The sequence below is a fragment of the Bos javanicus genome, chromosome 3, assembly GCF_032452875.1.
Source record: "Bos javanicus breed banteng chromosome 3, ARS-OSU_banteng_1.0, whole genome shotgun sequence".
In the NCBI taxonomy this organism is placed as follows: Eukaryota; Metazoa; Chordata; class Mammalia; order Artiodactyla; family Bovidae; genus Bos; species Bos javanicus.
This window is the reverse complement of record NC_083870.1, coordinates 34233929-34250740: the sequence shown is the minus strand read 5'-3', so window position 1 is coordinate 34250740 and position 16812 is coordinate 34233929. Positions and strand designations below refer to the sequence as shown.

Sequence of the window (16812 nt, the reverse complement as noted above, 5' to 3'; positions counted from 1 at the left end):
CCTACAGGTCTAGTCCAACCCTCATTTGGAGCTGGGGCTCAGAGAAGTGGGGAGAGTAGCCACAAGTGCACTGTTCACTCACGCGGGTGCAGCCTTTGAACTCTGAAATCAGTGCTCCTTCCAGGATGCTAGCTTGCCTACTTCTTCCTACCCACCTCCTAGGAGTAGGAGAGATTTTTCTCCTGGGATCCTTGGCCCGCTTATCTGGCCCTCCATGCATATATTGTGGGAGTCTAAAAGGTGAAAATTGGGGCCCACAAGACAGCAAGTCCCCCAGGAAGGACACAGCTGATGAGGGTTTGGAAGTGAGGCGCCTCTACCTGGAAACAGCAGTTGACTATTTGCAGCTCTGTGATCAACACTGCCCTCTTGTGGCTACTTACTGTCAGGGCAGCCTAGAGGCCCTGAAATGTAGCAAGCAGTTGGCGTCTTCTCTCCTTCAGGTCCTCACTATCTAGGATCGATCCTCCCGTTCCCGGGGCTGATTTAGATCCTCCGGGGCTACCCTTCCAGGCTAGGCCATCTGAGAGAACAAGCTTTCACACAGAATTCTCCAATAGGGTCCTCATGTGGGTGGGCCAGGGCTGACAATCCGTCCCTCTCCACCTTGCCCAGAGGGACTATGCACAGGCTGTCTCTCCATCCCTAAGGAGCTCTGGCTCTAGAAGTCTGGCCCTTCCTCGGACGTAAGGGCATGAGAGTTGAATGGGGATGGGGATCCTAGTTTTAGGTGGGTCAGAAATGAAGGGAGAGGACTTTGGAGGAAAGAAAATTGGGAAAGAAGCCTAGGGCTCGTATCCTTGTGCCCAGCTATGCCCAGTCCGGAGAAGGAAGAGTCAGGTTACCCTATCTCTCAGTTTGTCCCCAAGGGCTGAGTACACGTCACTTAGGGGGCACTGTCCTAAAGATGTAGAGCAAGGATGCCCCCTACAGTCCAAGGCCAGGCACTGCTGAAAGTACTCTGTGGAACCCAAGTTGGGAAACCCAGCTCAGCTCTTTGTTCTTAGGTCAGTGCCCAGGACCTGGCAGTGAGTGGGCAGCTGGGCAACCTGCCCTGGAATGAACAGCTGGGTGGTCCAGGATGCCCTGTCCCTGAAGATCAGGCTGGGCAGCATCTTATGACACGTAAATCTAGAAGGGAGAGTTTCCAGGCATTTGAATTACCACTCCGCTGTTCACCTCCCCCACAGAATAGATATGCAGGTCACCTGTGAGAGCCCCACCCGGGACGCAGGGGTATCATCTGATCTCTACATCACTTCATCGCTGATGGCCCCTTTCCTCTGAGTTCACCCCTTTCCTCGTACGTTCACAGACACTGTCTCCATGATGATCTATGTGTTTTTTTGCGCCTCTCTCTAGGCTGGAATGATGAGGAAAATTTCCAGCTTTGAGTTCAACCCCTCACTCTGGAACTTGTGGGTTCAGTAAATACTTATCAACTGACTCACTGAAAGACTGGAGGTGGGGTACATTTGTGGCCCTGTGCTTCCCTGCTCAAAACACTTTTCAGTGCTAACTTTTCAGTCTGGCTTACCAGGCCTTCAGTCTAGCCAGTCTACTTCTCTATTCTCACTTCTTCTCTACATATGTATTATTTTCAGTCAAACTGGACAACTTCTCTTGCCTTGATGTTCCATAAACCTGCCTGTCTCCATGTTTTTCCAAGACCTGCTGCTTCCACTTGAACTACTCTCCTCTTCCAATTATTGTTGTTCAGTCACTCAGTCATGTCTGACTCTTTGCAACATCATGGACTGCAGCATCCCAGGCTTCCCTGTCCTTCACTATCTCTTGGAGTTTGCTCAAACTCATGTCCATTGAGTCAATGATGCCATCCAACCATCTCATCCTCTGTCACCTTCTTCTCCTCCTGTCCTCAATCTTTCCCAGCATCAGGATCTTCTCCAGTGAGTTGGCTCTTCACATCATGTGGCTATAGTATTGGAGCTTCAGCATCAGTCCTCCCAATGAATATTGAGGGTTGATTTCCTTTAGGATTGACTGATTTGATCTCCTTGCTTTCCAAGGGACTCTCAAGAGTCTTCTCTCAGCACTACAGTTCAACAGCATCAATTTTTTGATTTACTTGGAGTTTAAATCCTACTCCTCCTTTAAGAGCCCTGCCACTTCCTTCAGGAAGCCTTCCCAGATTTCCTGAGCGAGTGGGTTCACTTTTTCCTTTGAACCTCCACAGCATTTTGATTCTCCTTTGAAGGTGATAACCTGCTTCATCTCCGTCCTAGACTGTAAGCACCAAGAGGGCAATGTTTGTATTTGTTTCACCTTTGTACCCTCTTTCTTACCTCCTAAACAGAGCTTTGCATATAGAAGGTGCTCAAGAAATATTTCATGAATTGAGTAACATGAAGCCTGTAGTTCGGGCTGCTGGGAGTTGCAGGAGGTGAGAATGGGATGCTCCGAGGCTTTAGGCAATGATAGGAGTGTCATCAGAATGCGGAGACAAGATACGTACAAGGAGCTGAGTGGGGAGTCTGGGCCTCCTTAGACCCTTGCTTGGGGAGGAGCACTTTCCTTAAGAGAACAGGCAGGTGGGAGGGCCTTGGAGATGTGGCAGTTCGAGGAAGGGAACCTGGTATTGGGGGAACTTTGGGTTTGCCCCAGCGCCAAGTATGACAGACCCCCAGCTGTCCTTAGTGACAGGCACAAAAAAAGGGGATAGGAATCCAAAGGCTTAGATTCTGGTCATTTCTCCTTTGCCCTCTAGCTGTGTAGCCTTGGGCAATTTACTTCCTGTCTCTGGGCCTATTCATCTGTAAAATTGCTATCTGACCTCCTATGACGCTCTCTTCCCAGCCCAGGAATCACACTGGGGTCTCCTGCATTGCAGGTGGAGTCTTTACCAACTGAGCTATCAGGGAAGCCCCCTATGACCCTCAAGTATGTGTTAGTCGCTCAGTCATGTCTGACTCTTTGTAACTGCATGGGCTGTAGTCCGCCAGGCTCCTCTGTCCATGGAATTTTCCAGGCAAGAAGCTGGAGTAGGTAGCCATTCCCTTCTCCAGGGGATCTTCCTGACCCAGGGATCGAACCCAGTCTCCTGCATTGCAGGCAGATTCTTTACTGTTTGAGCCACCAGGGGCTTTCCAGGTGGCACTGGTGGTAAAGAACCTGCCTGCCAGTGAAGGAGATGCAAGAGATGTGGATTTGACCCCTGGGTCAGGGAGATCCCCTGGAGAAGGGCATGGCAACCCACTCCAGTATTCTTGCCTGGAAAACTCCATGGACAGAGGAGCCTGGTGGGCTGTAGTTCATGGGGTCGCAGAGAGTCGGACACAACTGAGCATGAACCCATGATGAGCCTCAAAGCTCTGCTATTTTGACTGCAGGTCAAGGTTCTGAAGTAGAAGGGTAAAGATTACTAGGGATTTGTACATGACTCTTCTCAGGCCTGAGCATCAGGAATGACCCCATCTAGGTCCTGGACCAGAGAAGGTGACAGAGCCCAAAGCCATAAAGAAGGAGGCAGGTGGTCTGGGTCAGCTGCGGCTGGTCTCAGGATGTGGAAGTGAGGAGCAGAGAGAGACAGCACTCCCAACTCAAAGTAAAGTGTCCAGCTATCAGGCTTCAGGGAAGGGATTTCAGGGACCCCTACTTCCCTTCCCTCTGCTTCCCTGTCCTTTTCCTTGTCCCATCTCCAGACTCAGTAAATAGAGATCTGGGATTTCTAGCTGCTTAGCTGTGTGGCTCTGAGAAAGTCACTTAACCTCTCTGAGCCTCAGTTTCCACATGTGTAAATGGAGTTTTTGAAACTAACTCAAAAGATTGTTGTGACATTTCTCCTGTCAAAGTGCCTAGTTCTGGGGTGACTGCTAGATCTCCCTCCCTCCCGGAGTCTGGAAAAAGGCAACTGGCACAGACCGGCCCTCTGGCCACAGGGCAAATGATTAATGGTGCTTTGCAGATACACTGGGATGGGGCGGGGCATGTGAAGGCGCAGGCTGGATGGGAAGAAGAGGCAGAGAGGTATCGCCCAACCAGCCCCTGATACTAGTGAGGAAGGGCCACTCTGCCTGGATACCTATTTACAGTGCAATTAGCAAGGGCCCAGCAGCTCTCTGGGAATTTTTCTTTGGAGGTCCAGCATTGAGCCCCAGCTGATGGGTTGGGGGTGGGTAGGCAGCAAGGGAAAGGTTCTGCGGTCTCATAGCAGGCCTGGCCTGCGCAGGCACTGTGGGTGTTCCTGTCACTCTTGTGAGTCTGGTTCATCCAAGGCCCTCAGTTTCTAATCTGGTTGGGAAGGATTTATTTTTGGGTCCCTGTAACCTAGCAATGGGCTCACATGACCAGTGGCAGCTGCAGGCTGAATATACTGTCGGATCTTGGCTCCTGGCAGGGGGTGTAGGCCAGACTGTGGGGTAATAAAGGGAATGGAAAGGCTTTCACCTCTGCTTTCCTCTGACTCCCTCTTCAGCCCCTCAGCTTGGCCACAGATGGTGGGCAGGGGGCTGGCTGCCTGGGAGCGGGTGCATTTTTGGACAGCCAGGAGCTGAGCTGCGGTGGGGAGGTCCCAGTTGTGAGCCTGCTCTCCACATGGGGAGGCTTGCATGTCCATGCGGGTGTGGTGCGGGCTGGGAGGGCGTCATGTCGGCATCCTGGGGGGCAACACCAGTCTTTGCTGTGGGATCTCGGGGACACCCCTTGTCGATGCCGGAAGCCCAACATTCGGCTTCTTCCCTTTGTTCCCTGTTAAATTGTTAGTATTCCTTGGAGAGAGAACACATTAAGCTGCTATCAGTGTGAATGGATTTATCAACCTCTTTCTCGAGAGCAGGTTTTGACAGACCCAGAGAGAGGAGAGGAGGAGGGCAGTGGGTGCCACTAAGCAGGCGAAGGGCTATGGGAAGGGGGCTGTGGGAACATACGGAACATTCGAGAGACTTCTGAACACATGGGTGGATGAATGAAAGATAAACTTGGTCCATTTCAAGGCCTCATCTTGTGGAGGCAGGAGTGGGAGGGGTGGACATAACCCCATCAAGGGGTGCTGGTGGGGAACTGTCCCATGATCGAGTAGTTAGGACTCAACACTTTCACTGCTGGGGTCTGGGTTCAATCCCTGGTTGGGGAATTGAGATCCCATAAGCCATATGGCATGGCCAAAAATAAAAAAGAGGTGATGGTGGGCAAGGGTCAGGCAGGGCAAGGAGCAAGCCTGGGATGAAATCAGACCTCAGTACTAAATCAGACTTCAGTACCAAGGACCCCGCCAGGATCCTGGGAGGGACTTCAGGACCTGGAGACTTGGCCTGCTGGCCCCCACCCCAGTTGTTGGACCAGCTAGGGTAACTGTATTAGCTACCCCAAGCCTGAGAAGCAGGCTAGGTATTGTAGGCTTCTTATTCCTATTAGATGGGCTTCCCAAGGGGCGCAGTGGTGAAGAATCGGCCTGTCAAGCAGGAGACGTGGATTCAATCCCTGGCTTGGGAAGATCCCCTGGAGAAGGAAATGGCAACCCACTCCAGTGTTCCTGCCTGGGAAATCCTATGGACAGAGGAGCCTGGTGGGTACAGTCCATTGGGTCCCAAAGAGTTGGACATGACTTAGTGACTAAACAACAACAACAACAAATCCCTATTGGGTAAGTAGGAAGTGAAGAATTTTATCCATTTTATAGATAGAAATACTCAGGCTCAGGCTAAGTTCCTGCTGTTGACCAACAGAGTAAAGCCCAGTTAGAACCAAGGACTTCTGACCAATCCAGTGCTCGCTCTTTGTTTTTTCCTGATCACACTGTGTGGCCTGTGGGATCTGAGTTCTCCAACCAAGGATTGAATCTGGGTTCCAGCCATGTACGCTCCAGGGAAGACCCTCCTATAATCCCATTCTAAGTGTAGTCTCTGGTTCTTTGTGAATCCTTGGACGGGGGCCATGTCAGTCTGAGCTAGGCCCCTGCAGGAATGATGTGGGCCCTGATCAGGGACAGGCTTTACCTGATCCCAGAGGGTCTGACTGATGCCAGGATGATCCTGCCAACATGAGAGCACAAGGTTAGATAAAAATCACTTTGCTGTCTTCGGGTTTAATTTGACACTTTAATTACATTTCCCTATACTCAGGTTCATCTAATTTTGTTTTAGGCTGTTTCCTGGAAGGTAATAGCCATTTCTATGGAATTGGCTTTAGGGCCTCACCCCAGAGTCTCATGTCAGACCTCTAGAGAAGCCAGGGGGGTAGGGGAAAGAAGTAAATGCTTTGACATCAGACAGACATGGGTTCAAATACTGGCTCTGGTTTTTACTAGCTATGTGATCTGCACAAAGTCACTTCACCTCTGGTACCCATTTCCTCATCTGTGACGTAAGGTGTATGATGGCTGCCTCATAGAACTGGTGCGGGGATTGAAGGCCTCGTATGTAAAGGGGCTGGCACTCATAAGAGCTCAGGAGAGGGTGGACGGGAACAGTGGAGACCACAGTGTGGGTCTGGGCTGGTCGCCGGACTCTTTGTTGTCGACCCAAGGCCTGGGACAGCCACCTTGCCCTCTTTGTGTTCCCTGGGAAATTCATTGTTCTTATGACTGTTTGACTGGGGTCTGGTAAACAGTTCCAGAATTCCCTTTCTTCCTTTTTCGAGACAGAAGGAGTTCCCATACAGGTGAGTCTCAGGGAAGAGGGCTCTGGAGCAGATATCATGACTGAATTCCTTGTCTAGGCTCACGGCTCTGCCATATGTGACTCTGGGCAATCTCTGAGGCCCAGGCAATCTCTGGGCCTCAGAAACACAGATGCCTTGGCCTGTAGGATGTCTTGCAACTCTACAGTCTTAGGATCCTGTCCTTGGGTGTCAGCCCCAATCCTGAGGGAGCTGTTTTCTTCATTGTTTGTGGGAAGTCATGCCCCTTCATCTCACTTCCAAAGGCTCATCACCTGTTCTTCGCCCTTCTGCCAATGATGTTTCTCAGCTCTGTTCAGCCCCACAGATCTGGAACAATCAGAGCCTCCCCAAGCACCTGCCTCCCACCCTGCCTTGAGGGAGCAGTGCTGTGTTGGTACCACAGGGTGGCTTATGAGGGTGTTCAATTCTCCTGTCTCCACAAGCTCTCGCAGCCCCATACCAGAAAAACATACTATCTAAGAAGACAATAATAAAGCACTTTTTGAGGGGCAAGTGCAGGATTAGGACAAGGCCCTTGGCTCTCCTCCAAACCTGTTCTCTCTATACAGGAAGCAGCTTTCAAAGGAGCCCAAGTTTGGGCCATGCTCTTGAGCCGCAGCCCCTGTCAGACCTGACCCGGGCCCTGTGTCTGCGCTGGCTGGCCTACTACAGGAGTGCCTTGGCTCTGATGTCTCAGAACCAAGCAATGGCATAGCTATCAGAAACCTCAGGGATCATCTGCCTTCTATTCCCTTTGAGGGCCTTCCTGGTGGCTCAGATGGTAAAGAACCTCCCCGCAATACAGGAGACCCAGGTTCAATCCCTGGGTGGGGAAGATCCTCTGGAGTAGGAAATGGCAAAACCTCCTCCAGTATTCTTGCCTGGAGAATTCCATGACAGAGGAGCCTGGCTGGCTACAGTCCATGGGGTCACAAAAAGTTGGAGACGACTAGCAAACACTTACATTTTCATTCCCTTTGGACAAATAAGAAACTAAGGCCAGAAATGACAAGTGACTTGCCTAAGGTCACACAGTTAGGACCTGCCAGAGTCAGGCCTTAAACCTGGATCTTCTGACTCTGAGTGCTCTTTTTATGTCATCAGGTTAGCCGGGAGGGTCTCTCCAGTCTGCCATCACCTGGCCTCACCAGGCTTTTGAGCTACCACTCTAGCAGCTTGAGAGGAGTGGGAGGGGCTGGGCCCACTCCTGGGTACCTTGCCTGGGGGCACTGGTCCCTGGCTCCTGGCTCCAGAAGTGGCTCCAAGGGTCTGGGTGGGAAGCAGGAGGCCATTAGGACCCAGAAGCTCTCAGAGCATCCTGCTCTGCCGGCTGCCTCTCACTGATCACTGCAGTGGTTCAGGCTTCAGCAGCCTTGGAGAAGCATCAGCTGAGAGGCGCTATCACATGGGAACCGGGAGCTGCTCAGCAAAGGTAGGAGTTGTCGACTAGGCCAGAAATGGGGGCCAGACCCAGGCCTGGTGATGAGTGCTGAGATACCCCACAGAAGGGTACAGCCCACCCTCCCTTACGGTGGGCAGTTCTGTCCAGGGATGGGCCCCCAGGTATCCTGAAGGAAATATTGGGGTGTGGGCATCTCTGAAGTCTAGAGATGGGGGTTGATCTACAGCTGGAGTATCCACATCCTGCAGACAGACAGGGTTCCCCATCTATCTTGCTCCATGTCATAGAAACGGGTCCCCTACATCCTAGGAATAGGTCCTTTGGCATGCAGGCCGACGGGAAACTCTGTGTCCTAGGCATGGGCAACTCTGCCGGGGGGAGGTGACATAGCCCCCTGAAAATCTCCTCTGGCTTAGGGGGGGCATGCTCCTGTCTGAAGGAAGGCCAGGCTCGGGTCCTCGGGATGGAAACTCTGTAACCAAGAAACAGGTGCATGTGAATCCCAACACCTCTGCGGCCTTGGGCTGGGCACTTATGTACATCTTGCCTCCTGAGACAAGGCTATGTGTAACTTGACCGTACCCCTGCTAAAGGCCCAGACTTCAGCCTCTAGGATGGCAAAGCCTTCCAGGTATTGAGATGTCCTGGAGGTGAGGGAAGGGTTGCTATAAGGGAGCAGGGAGAGGATAAGAGCATCCGAGAAGCCACGATAACCAAGCGAGGAGTGGAGCGAGGCTCCCTGGGCTTCCACTGTGAAACTGTTACCCCATGTCGCTCCCAGCCTTTACCCTGGTCCATCAGTGAGGAAGTGCTGGGGAGTGGGTATGCTGGCTTTTCTTTAGAAGGTAAATGGGAATGCTGGAATTTAGGGAGCAGTGCGGAGATACTGGTAAGGCTCAGAGGGGCTGTGAAAAAGAGGAATGTTCAATGCCTTCTTGCCTAGGGCTCCATTACGGCTGCACAGCACCTCTCCATCTCCACGTGGAACACACATCTGCTTCCCGTGGTCGGGGACCCTGGGTAGGCCCTGTTGGCAGACTCTTGATATCTGGGCAGATGTGGTGGGCCTTGACTCCTTTAGCTCCAGGGCCCCAGAGTCATGTCTTCTGGGCCCCACCCCAGGTAGAAGGGATGGGGGAGTCATGGCATAGAAAGAAAAGGGCAAGTTTGCCTCTCCTGGTGTTTCTTCCCACATTTTTTTCTGGAAGCTTGTCTTATGATAAGCGTCTCTACTTGAGCCCTCTCTTTCACCTTCTCCACAGACTCTGAGTCTATGTGATATGAGCTGTCTTTTATCCCCTGGGAGAGGCACATCTCTAGGTAGGTAGTCCAAAGTTAGGACTCCTTCAAGTCCAGGAGCCCAACTTACTCATTTCAGAAGAGGCTCCTGGCTGGCACACAACTGATGGACTGAGTGTTCCTGGAGTATATCCTGGAGGAAAGGATCCAACTGAATAATCTGAGTTTGATTCAGGTCACAAAGTTGTATTGAGCACCTATTGCATGCATGGCATGCTAGAAGTTAAATTAGTGCAAAGTTTATGGTAATGCCAAAAACCAAGGGTTGTAAGGCTGTTGTAGCTTATAGAGGGGCAAGGGACCTATCTGCCCCATGTGGGCCTCTTTACTTCAGTCAGAGAAATCATGGGGTTTTTAATTGAGCAGCCACCAGGCCCTCCATAGCCCAGGAACTCACTGAGCAATCCAATGCTATCACATATGGAAACCTTGAAGTTTTTCTAGTCCAATCCTCCCATTTAACACATGAGGAGAGTGACCCAGGAAACTTCTGACTTGTCTGCAAAAAGCCCATCAGACTTGGCATGGCCACAGTTTGCCTCTAATTTTTATACCTTAGTACACTATGCTGAGGGACTCTGGACTGAAAGAATGGCATATGGAAATAAAAAAAATTAAAATTACAGCTGACTCTTGAACATGTGAGGGTTAGCAGTGCTGCCCCTTTGAGCAGTGAAAAATCCGGGTATAGTCGGTCTTCTGTCTCGCAGTTCCGCATCCTTTACTGCTGATGGAATCCTGTAGTACTGTAGTTTACTATTGAAAAAAAAATCTGCGTGTAAGTAGACTCCAGCAATTCAAACTCATGTTGTTCAAGGGTCAGCTGTACATTGGGCAACTTAGTTCAATTCTGTGCGAACTCAGCATGGATAATGAGACACATAAAACAGATTTTATCAGAGAAATGAGAAACGCTGAACCCGGAGACTTCTTCCTTTGCCAGTTTCTTCCGGTTTACCTCTCTGCTTTATGCTCACCCACCTTCACTCCCCATACGTTTTATACAGATGCCTACACCCCCTTCTTGCTCTCGGTCTATGGTAACAGTCCAGGAACAGGAGGGTTTTGGCCAGAGGCCCCTCCATGGTCAGCTGCAATGACCCTGGATCCAGGACCCTGGACAGTGGGAGTTTAGGAGCAGCTCCTCTCCCACCTCCAGGGGCACAGTGACCTTGGGAAGTTAATGAGTGGGTAGAGATGGGCAGCTATCATATGACTTATGCCCTTCTGGCTTTGGGAGCAATGGAGGCTGGATGAATTGACTTCCCAGTTTCCTGCCAGTGGGACGTTTTGTTTTCACTGGTCCTTCTAAACACTCCCAAAGGGGCAGCTCTTTGGCTCAGGGGTGGTGATGTTAGAGCAAACTCAAGCACAGTCTTTCCCCTTCTCAGGTGATCTCTTCCCAGTGGTAGCCCCGGTTCAGTGGGAGACATTTTTTTTGTTTTTAATTAATTTATTAATTTTTATTTTTGGCTGTATTGGGTCTTCATTGCTGTGTGGGTTTTTCTCTAGTTGCAGCAAGCAGGGGCTACTCATCGTTGCGGTGCCCCGGCTTCTCATCGTGGGTAGTTTCTGTCGCCGTGGAGCATGGGCTGGAAGGCTTGCAGGCCTCGGTAGTTGCGGTTGTTGCTCTGCGGCATATAGGATCTTCCTGGTCCAGGGATGGAACCCATGTCTCCTGCATTGGCAGGCGGAACTCGTTACCACTGACCCACCAGAGAAGCCTGAGAGACATTTTTAGAGATGTTTCAAATTCATCAATTATTTATTGAATGTCTGTTGTGTTGCAGCCACTGTGGAGGGCACCTTCAGGCGAAGCATGGCACGGTGGGCTGGAGTACTAGCCCTGGAGCCAGGCCTCCTGGGCGTGTAACTGGACCTGGCCACTTACTAGCTATGTGACCTTCGGTAAGTTCCTTTATCTCTGGTAGGCCCCAGTTTTATCAATTGCAAAGTAGGGAAAGGATATCTACCTCATAGGGTTGCATAAGGATTAGAATGAGTTAATATATATGGAGTGTTGAGAACAGGGCCTGGCGCGTGGAAAGCACCATATTTACATTACTGCTTATTAGGATCTGATTAATACATCCTGCATCATCTTCCAAACACAGTTGTGAAGTAGGTATTATTCCTTTCATTTTACAGATGGCTTTATGAGGAAACTGAAGCTGAGAAGAGCCACAGAGTTAGTAATTCCCAGACCTGGGACTGGAAACCGGATCTCGTGGTTATTCTCCACAATGACTCCTGCCATTCTGAGGAGACAAGAAATCAGGAAATTTACATAAGCAACCTTAAAACTGGGGCACGATCCCAGAGCTCAGCGGGACCCTGAGAAAGGGAGACAGAGGATTTAGACTCTGGACAACAGTCCTTGAAAGGGGAGAAGGGTGTGGAAAAGAGAGGAAAAGGAAGTGGAAAAGGAGCTGGAGACCACTCAGAAGATGGAGTGTTGAGTTGGTGAGGCTCCTGCATCGCTCCCTCTCTTGCTTCTTTGCAGTCACCAAGGTGGACCAGAGCTGCCTCCTGAGCCCTCAGTCCTTGGCCTTGAAGGCTGGCAACAGTGAGAGAGGCTCCAGCAGGAGGCGCTCTCTCCCCAAGATCTGCACACACAAAATTGGGAAGCCTGGGCCTGGGCTCGCCATCCCAGGGGCACTGGACTAGGATGGGGGATGGGCCTGTGACAGGAGGTGCCCTGGGTGTCCTCTTTCGGCCCCATGGAGTCCTCACCCATCCCCCAGTCATCAGGGAACTCTTCCACTCTGGGGAGGGCCCCTCAAACCCCAGGTCCCTCTACTGCCAGCGGGGTCCCGGAGGCAGGGCTGCGGGACGTGGCTTCAGAATCCGTGGCCCTCTTCTTCATGCTTCTGCTGGACTTGACTGCTGTGGCTGGCAATGCGGCTGTGATGGCTGTTATTGCCAAGACACCTGCCCTTCGAAAATTTGTCTTTGTCTTCCACCTCTGCCTGGTGGACCTGCTGGCTGCCTTGACCCTCATGCCCCTTGCCATGCTCTCCAGCTCCGCCCTCTTTGACCATGATCTCTTCGGGGAGGTCGCCTGCCGCCTCTACTTGTTCCTGAGCATATGCTTCGTTAGCCTGGCCATTCTCTCAGTGTCGGCCATCAACGTGGAGCGCTACTATTACGTGGTCCACCCCATGCGTTATGAGGTGCGAATGACGCTGGGGCTGGTGGCCTCTGTTCTGGTGGGTGTGTGGGTGAAGGCCTTGGCCATGGCTTCTGTGCCAGTGTTGGGAAGGGTCTCGCGGGAGGAGGGAGCTCCCGGCATCCCCCTAGGCTGCTCACTCCAATGGAGCCACAGTGCCTACTGCCAGCTTTTTGTGGTGGTCTTTGCTGTCCTTTACTTCCTGTTGCCCTTGCTCCTCATCCTAGTGGTCTACTGCAGCATGTTCCGAGTAGCCCGTGTGGCTGCCATGCAGCACGGACCGCTGCCCACGTGGATGGAGACCCCCCGGCAACGCTCTGAGTCTCTCAGCAGCCGCTCCACTATGGTCACCAGCTCAGGGGCCCCCCAGACCACGCCACACCGGACGTTTGGGGGAGGGAAGGCAGCAGTGGTCCTCCTGGCTGTGGGGGGACAGTTCCTGCTCTGTTGGTTGCCCTACTTTTCTTTTCACCTCTACGTCGCCCTGAGTGCTCAGCCTGTTTCGACGGGGCAGGTGGAGAATGTGGTGACCTGGATTGGCTACTTCTGCTTCACTTCCAACCCTTTCTTCTATGGATGTCTTAATCGGCAGATCCGGGGGGAGCTCAGCAAGCAGTTTGTCTGCTTCTTCAAACAGGCTCCAGAGGAGGAGCTGAGGCTGCCAAGCCGGGAGGGCTCCATTGAGGAGAACTTCCTGCAGTTTCTTCAGAGCACTGGCTGTCCCACGGAGTCCTGGGCTTCCCGACCTGTACCCAGCCCCAAGCAGGAGCCACCTGCAGTTGACTTTCGAATCCCTGGCCAGATAGCTGAGGAGACCTCTGAGTTCTTGGAACAACAACTCACCAGCGATATCATTATGTCAGACAGCTACCTCCGTCCCGCTCCCTCACCACGACTGGAGTCATGATGGGCTGGTGGACGCTTGGAGGGTGATGGGGCTGGGGGCCAGTTGTAACTGCAAGGAACTCCTTGTGGGATCACCTTTTCCTGGCTAGCTGGGGCTGGGGTCTCTGCACACAGCTTTTGCTTAATGTTTTCTGGGTCAGCAACAGAGCCAACTGGATGGATATGTGGCAAAAGCCTTGGACATGGCTATGATCCTTGACTACTGGGGGAGGGGACCTGGTGAGATGGTGACGAGAGTCAAGGGTCACTAAGGTGAGATGATGATGATGATGATGATGCTTTTCAACCAGTGAAATTTCCATGCCTCAGGAAGCAGGGAAATTCTAAGGGCAGGAGTTGGAGGATATAGGGCAGCAGGCCAGGCGTGGAGTTATTCTGAGGACTCTTTAGGATCTTTCATTTTTCAGTGTAACAGTCCATGGTAGAAACTGCACCCAGGCAAGGTAAGAAAATGACCCCTGACTTCTCATTTCCTTGTTAGGCTTAAAAAAAAAAGGGCAAAATCGCAGCCAAGTGTTTCCATTTAACAGATTTTTTTTTTCTAGTTTTAAACCTGAGGTTTCCTTGAAGTGAGAGGACCAGCTTTATTCCTTTCTTGAGTTTGGTCAGAGCAAGGGGAAGTAGTAATCAGGGCCCATAGAGTAGAAGAGAGGAAAGATAACTGCAGCTCTGTCTCCCACCTTCCAGGAACAGCTGTTCTGTTGTATTTCTTCTGTCTGTCTCTTAGACGTGAGAGATTGATTTTGGGACTTGATCTTAGCAGAGGGAAGATTAAAGCAGGATGGCTCTTTCTCTTTGTGTTTTAGGATGAAGTGGAGGGATTGGGGGTGGACTGCTGAAGGTGGGGGTTAGCATTTGAATTGCTAAGGTGGTTGGATACAGAGAGGCTCACAATAACCCTGACCAATAATACTGTAAATCTTTATTTTCCAGAACTGGCCTCCCTGATCTCTCTCCTCATGGCAGTGACCCATCGCCAGCCCCCTGGACAACCGGGTACAAGAGACTAAGGTTGGGAATGGGAAAGGTGGGGTTTCCATGGTTCATTAAATGCTTCCTTACTCCCATTCATCGCTCTCAAAATTAGCTTCAGTGACAAAGACTTAAATCTCTCTCCTATCTGCAGCCCTGGGTTGGACAGGGGGCACAGGAACTGGGCTCAGCTGTTCACTGATTGAGACTGTAGAAACTGTTAGGTGGTACTGATGGCGGTATATTCAAAGGAGGGGGAATAACTGCAAAACTGGACAGGACACCCATCTGGGACTACCTGTTCATCCATTTCCCTCATTTCAATCAGGTAACATTAAAGAGTCAAGGCAGGACCAGATGGTGATGTGATCTGTATTTGAACAAATTCCTGGTTTATTGAGCTTCAAGGGGAAGTCGGGTTGGTGGGAGTAGGATAGCTTCCCCTTTGAACAGCTAATAAATAATTTTTATTATAAAAAAGTTATGCTGATATCAACATTGACTCCTTCAGTTCAACCCAGTGCATAATAGCTGAATACCCCACTCTCTGGGACTCACACAGATTTATAGTCACTGCCTTCAAGGAGTGCACAGTCTTAATTTGAATCAGGTACCTTGTTTTATATTTTGACAGAGCATTCACATATAGTAAAGCATTATAGAATTTTAGAGAAATATATTGAAAAATATGTTCATGGTTCTAACTTGAGACTTCAGCCCATTGCAGCAAGATGTCTACATGGAGGCTTTCTGCAGACTGGAAAGTGTGGGGGTTGCAGATGAAACTCTAGTTGAACAAAATGATTTATTAAATGAAATAGGGCAGCTTTTTCTCTCCAGATCTAGGAAATTTTCCAGGTTTCTGTCTTCCTACTGCTAGACTTATGCGCAAGGCCTATTGCACTGAGGAGTTCCCTCAGATAATTTATACGTCGAAGAGAGTCTTTTGCGATTGAAGGCATGTTCTCCACCACCCTCTCCTCCCTTTTAAGATAAATTCATGAGGAATCGCATTTTAGAAATAGGGGAAAACATCCAAACATCACTGATTAACTAGCAGACTGAGCGTTGCCAGCAGGTGGCAGTGTGAGTCTAGTGGAAATAGGAAAGAAGCTTGTAGGTGGGGAGGGGGAACATTGCCTGGCAGCCATTTTGTTAATTTATTTTGCCTTTTCCTTTGACTTTGCCCTCCAACCCCTACTTCATACTTCAAAGGAGGAAAGTCTTGAGTGGAAGGATATTGCTAATTTAGGCTGAAATTTCTTGACACTGTGACCTCACTGGCGTTTATTACAGAATTTAACATATGCTGGTTTATTTGCATTTATTTTTCCTTGAGTTGATCATGAAGGAAATAAAATTTTCTCTTCTATTCTGCTGAGAACTTTCCCAACAATTTCTTTCATGACCACTTTCCAGGAGTATTCTAATCACCAGGATCACTTGGTAAAGTTCCATATGTAATTCTTAAGCTTGTGAAAGCAGTTCCTAGGCAAAATTTGACTTATAAATCCACTGAAGAAATCAACAGGTTGAGAAAATTGTGCTCTCAAGTTATTTTTTCCCTCACCCCAGTGTTGTTGGAGTAACTCTCAATCCTAAATGAAAAGCTGTTGTCAAGACTCCCAGGTAACATCTTATAATGGCATGGTAGAAAAGGAGTGAATTTGGAATCAGATCTACTTATTCACTGTGTGAACGTGGAAAGATGCTTAATTTCTCTGAGCCTATTTGTTTACCTGTAAAAATGTGGATAACAACCCACAATTACAGGGTTGTTGTGAGGAATAAACGAGATGATACATCGAAGTACCTAGTCATACCTGGCAAATAGGTACTCAATAAATATCGTTTTTTCTTCCCTTCTTCTTGCCCTTTCTCCCCGTAAGTATTGATATTCTAACAGTCACTAGGAAGAGTAGGAGACTTGGAACTTTGAAGAACTGGCATTGATAAATTAAGGTGCATGAGGCTATTTAATGTGGTTTTCAAGAAATCCCTCTAATGATCATCAGTCACCGTATATATCTTTCTGTTGGGATCTTATATTCTAAGGTCTAGGTTCAACTGGGGAAATAATATTTAATCATAGGGTAAGGTCTTGGAGGCTGCACGAGTTCCCCTCCCTAGAATGTACGGTGAATGCTTTTGTGGGGCTCTTTGGAAGTAACGGTAATGTAGGGCTACTTTCACCATAGAATCCAGGATTATGAGTAAAAAGGGTATCAGTGTGGGGCTTTCATAGGGGATTTATCAACTTCCAGGTGATACTATAGCTGAGAAACAAATTTTACTATGACTTCTCTTTTCGTGTGTTACCACAACAGGAAATTTTAATAGGATGCACCGGTTTGTTTTAGGGTGTGGAACTTTGGTTGACTAATCTTGGTAGAAGTCCTAAGCCCTTAACACACGACAATATGTCAGGGCTAAACCTGGCTTGTGT

At 49.9% G+C, this 16812-nt stretch overlaps 1 protein-coding gene across 2 annotated transcripts; it reads left to right on the top strand.

Annotated features, from left to right (window-relative positions):
- Positions 1 to 7833: 7833 nt before the first annotated feature.
- GPR61 (G protein-coupled receptor 61) lies at positions 7834 to 16227 on the top strand. 2 transcript variants are annotated; one of them, XR_009735314.1, is made up of 4 exons: positions 7834 to 8050; positions 11110 to 11227; positions 11468 to 13646; positions 14328 to 16227. XR_009735314.1 is itself a non-coding variant. In XM_061410918.1 (3 exons), the coding sequence occupies exon 3, from the start codon at positions 12040 to 12042 to the stop codon at positions 13393 to 13395; it is 1356 nt and encodes a 451-aa protein (XP_061266902.1). In that variant the 5' UTR covers positions 7834 to 8050; positions 11110 to 11227; positions 11468 to 12039; the 3' UTR covers positions 13396 to 16227. The 2 variants fall into 2 exon arrangements, 1 of the variants encoding a protein (XP_061266902.1); XM_061410918.1 differs by having other exon boundaries at positions 11468 to 16227.
- Positions 16228 to 16812: the final 585 nt, after the last annotated feature.

What these genes read in the sequence shown, in the direction of transcription:
- GPR61 (XM_061410918.1), top strand. Translation starts at nt 12,040, where the DNA reads ATGGAGTCCTCACCCATCCCCCAGTCATCAGGGAACTCTTCCACTCTG.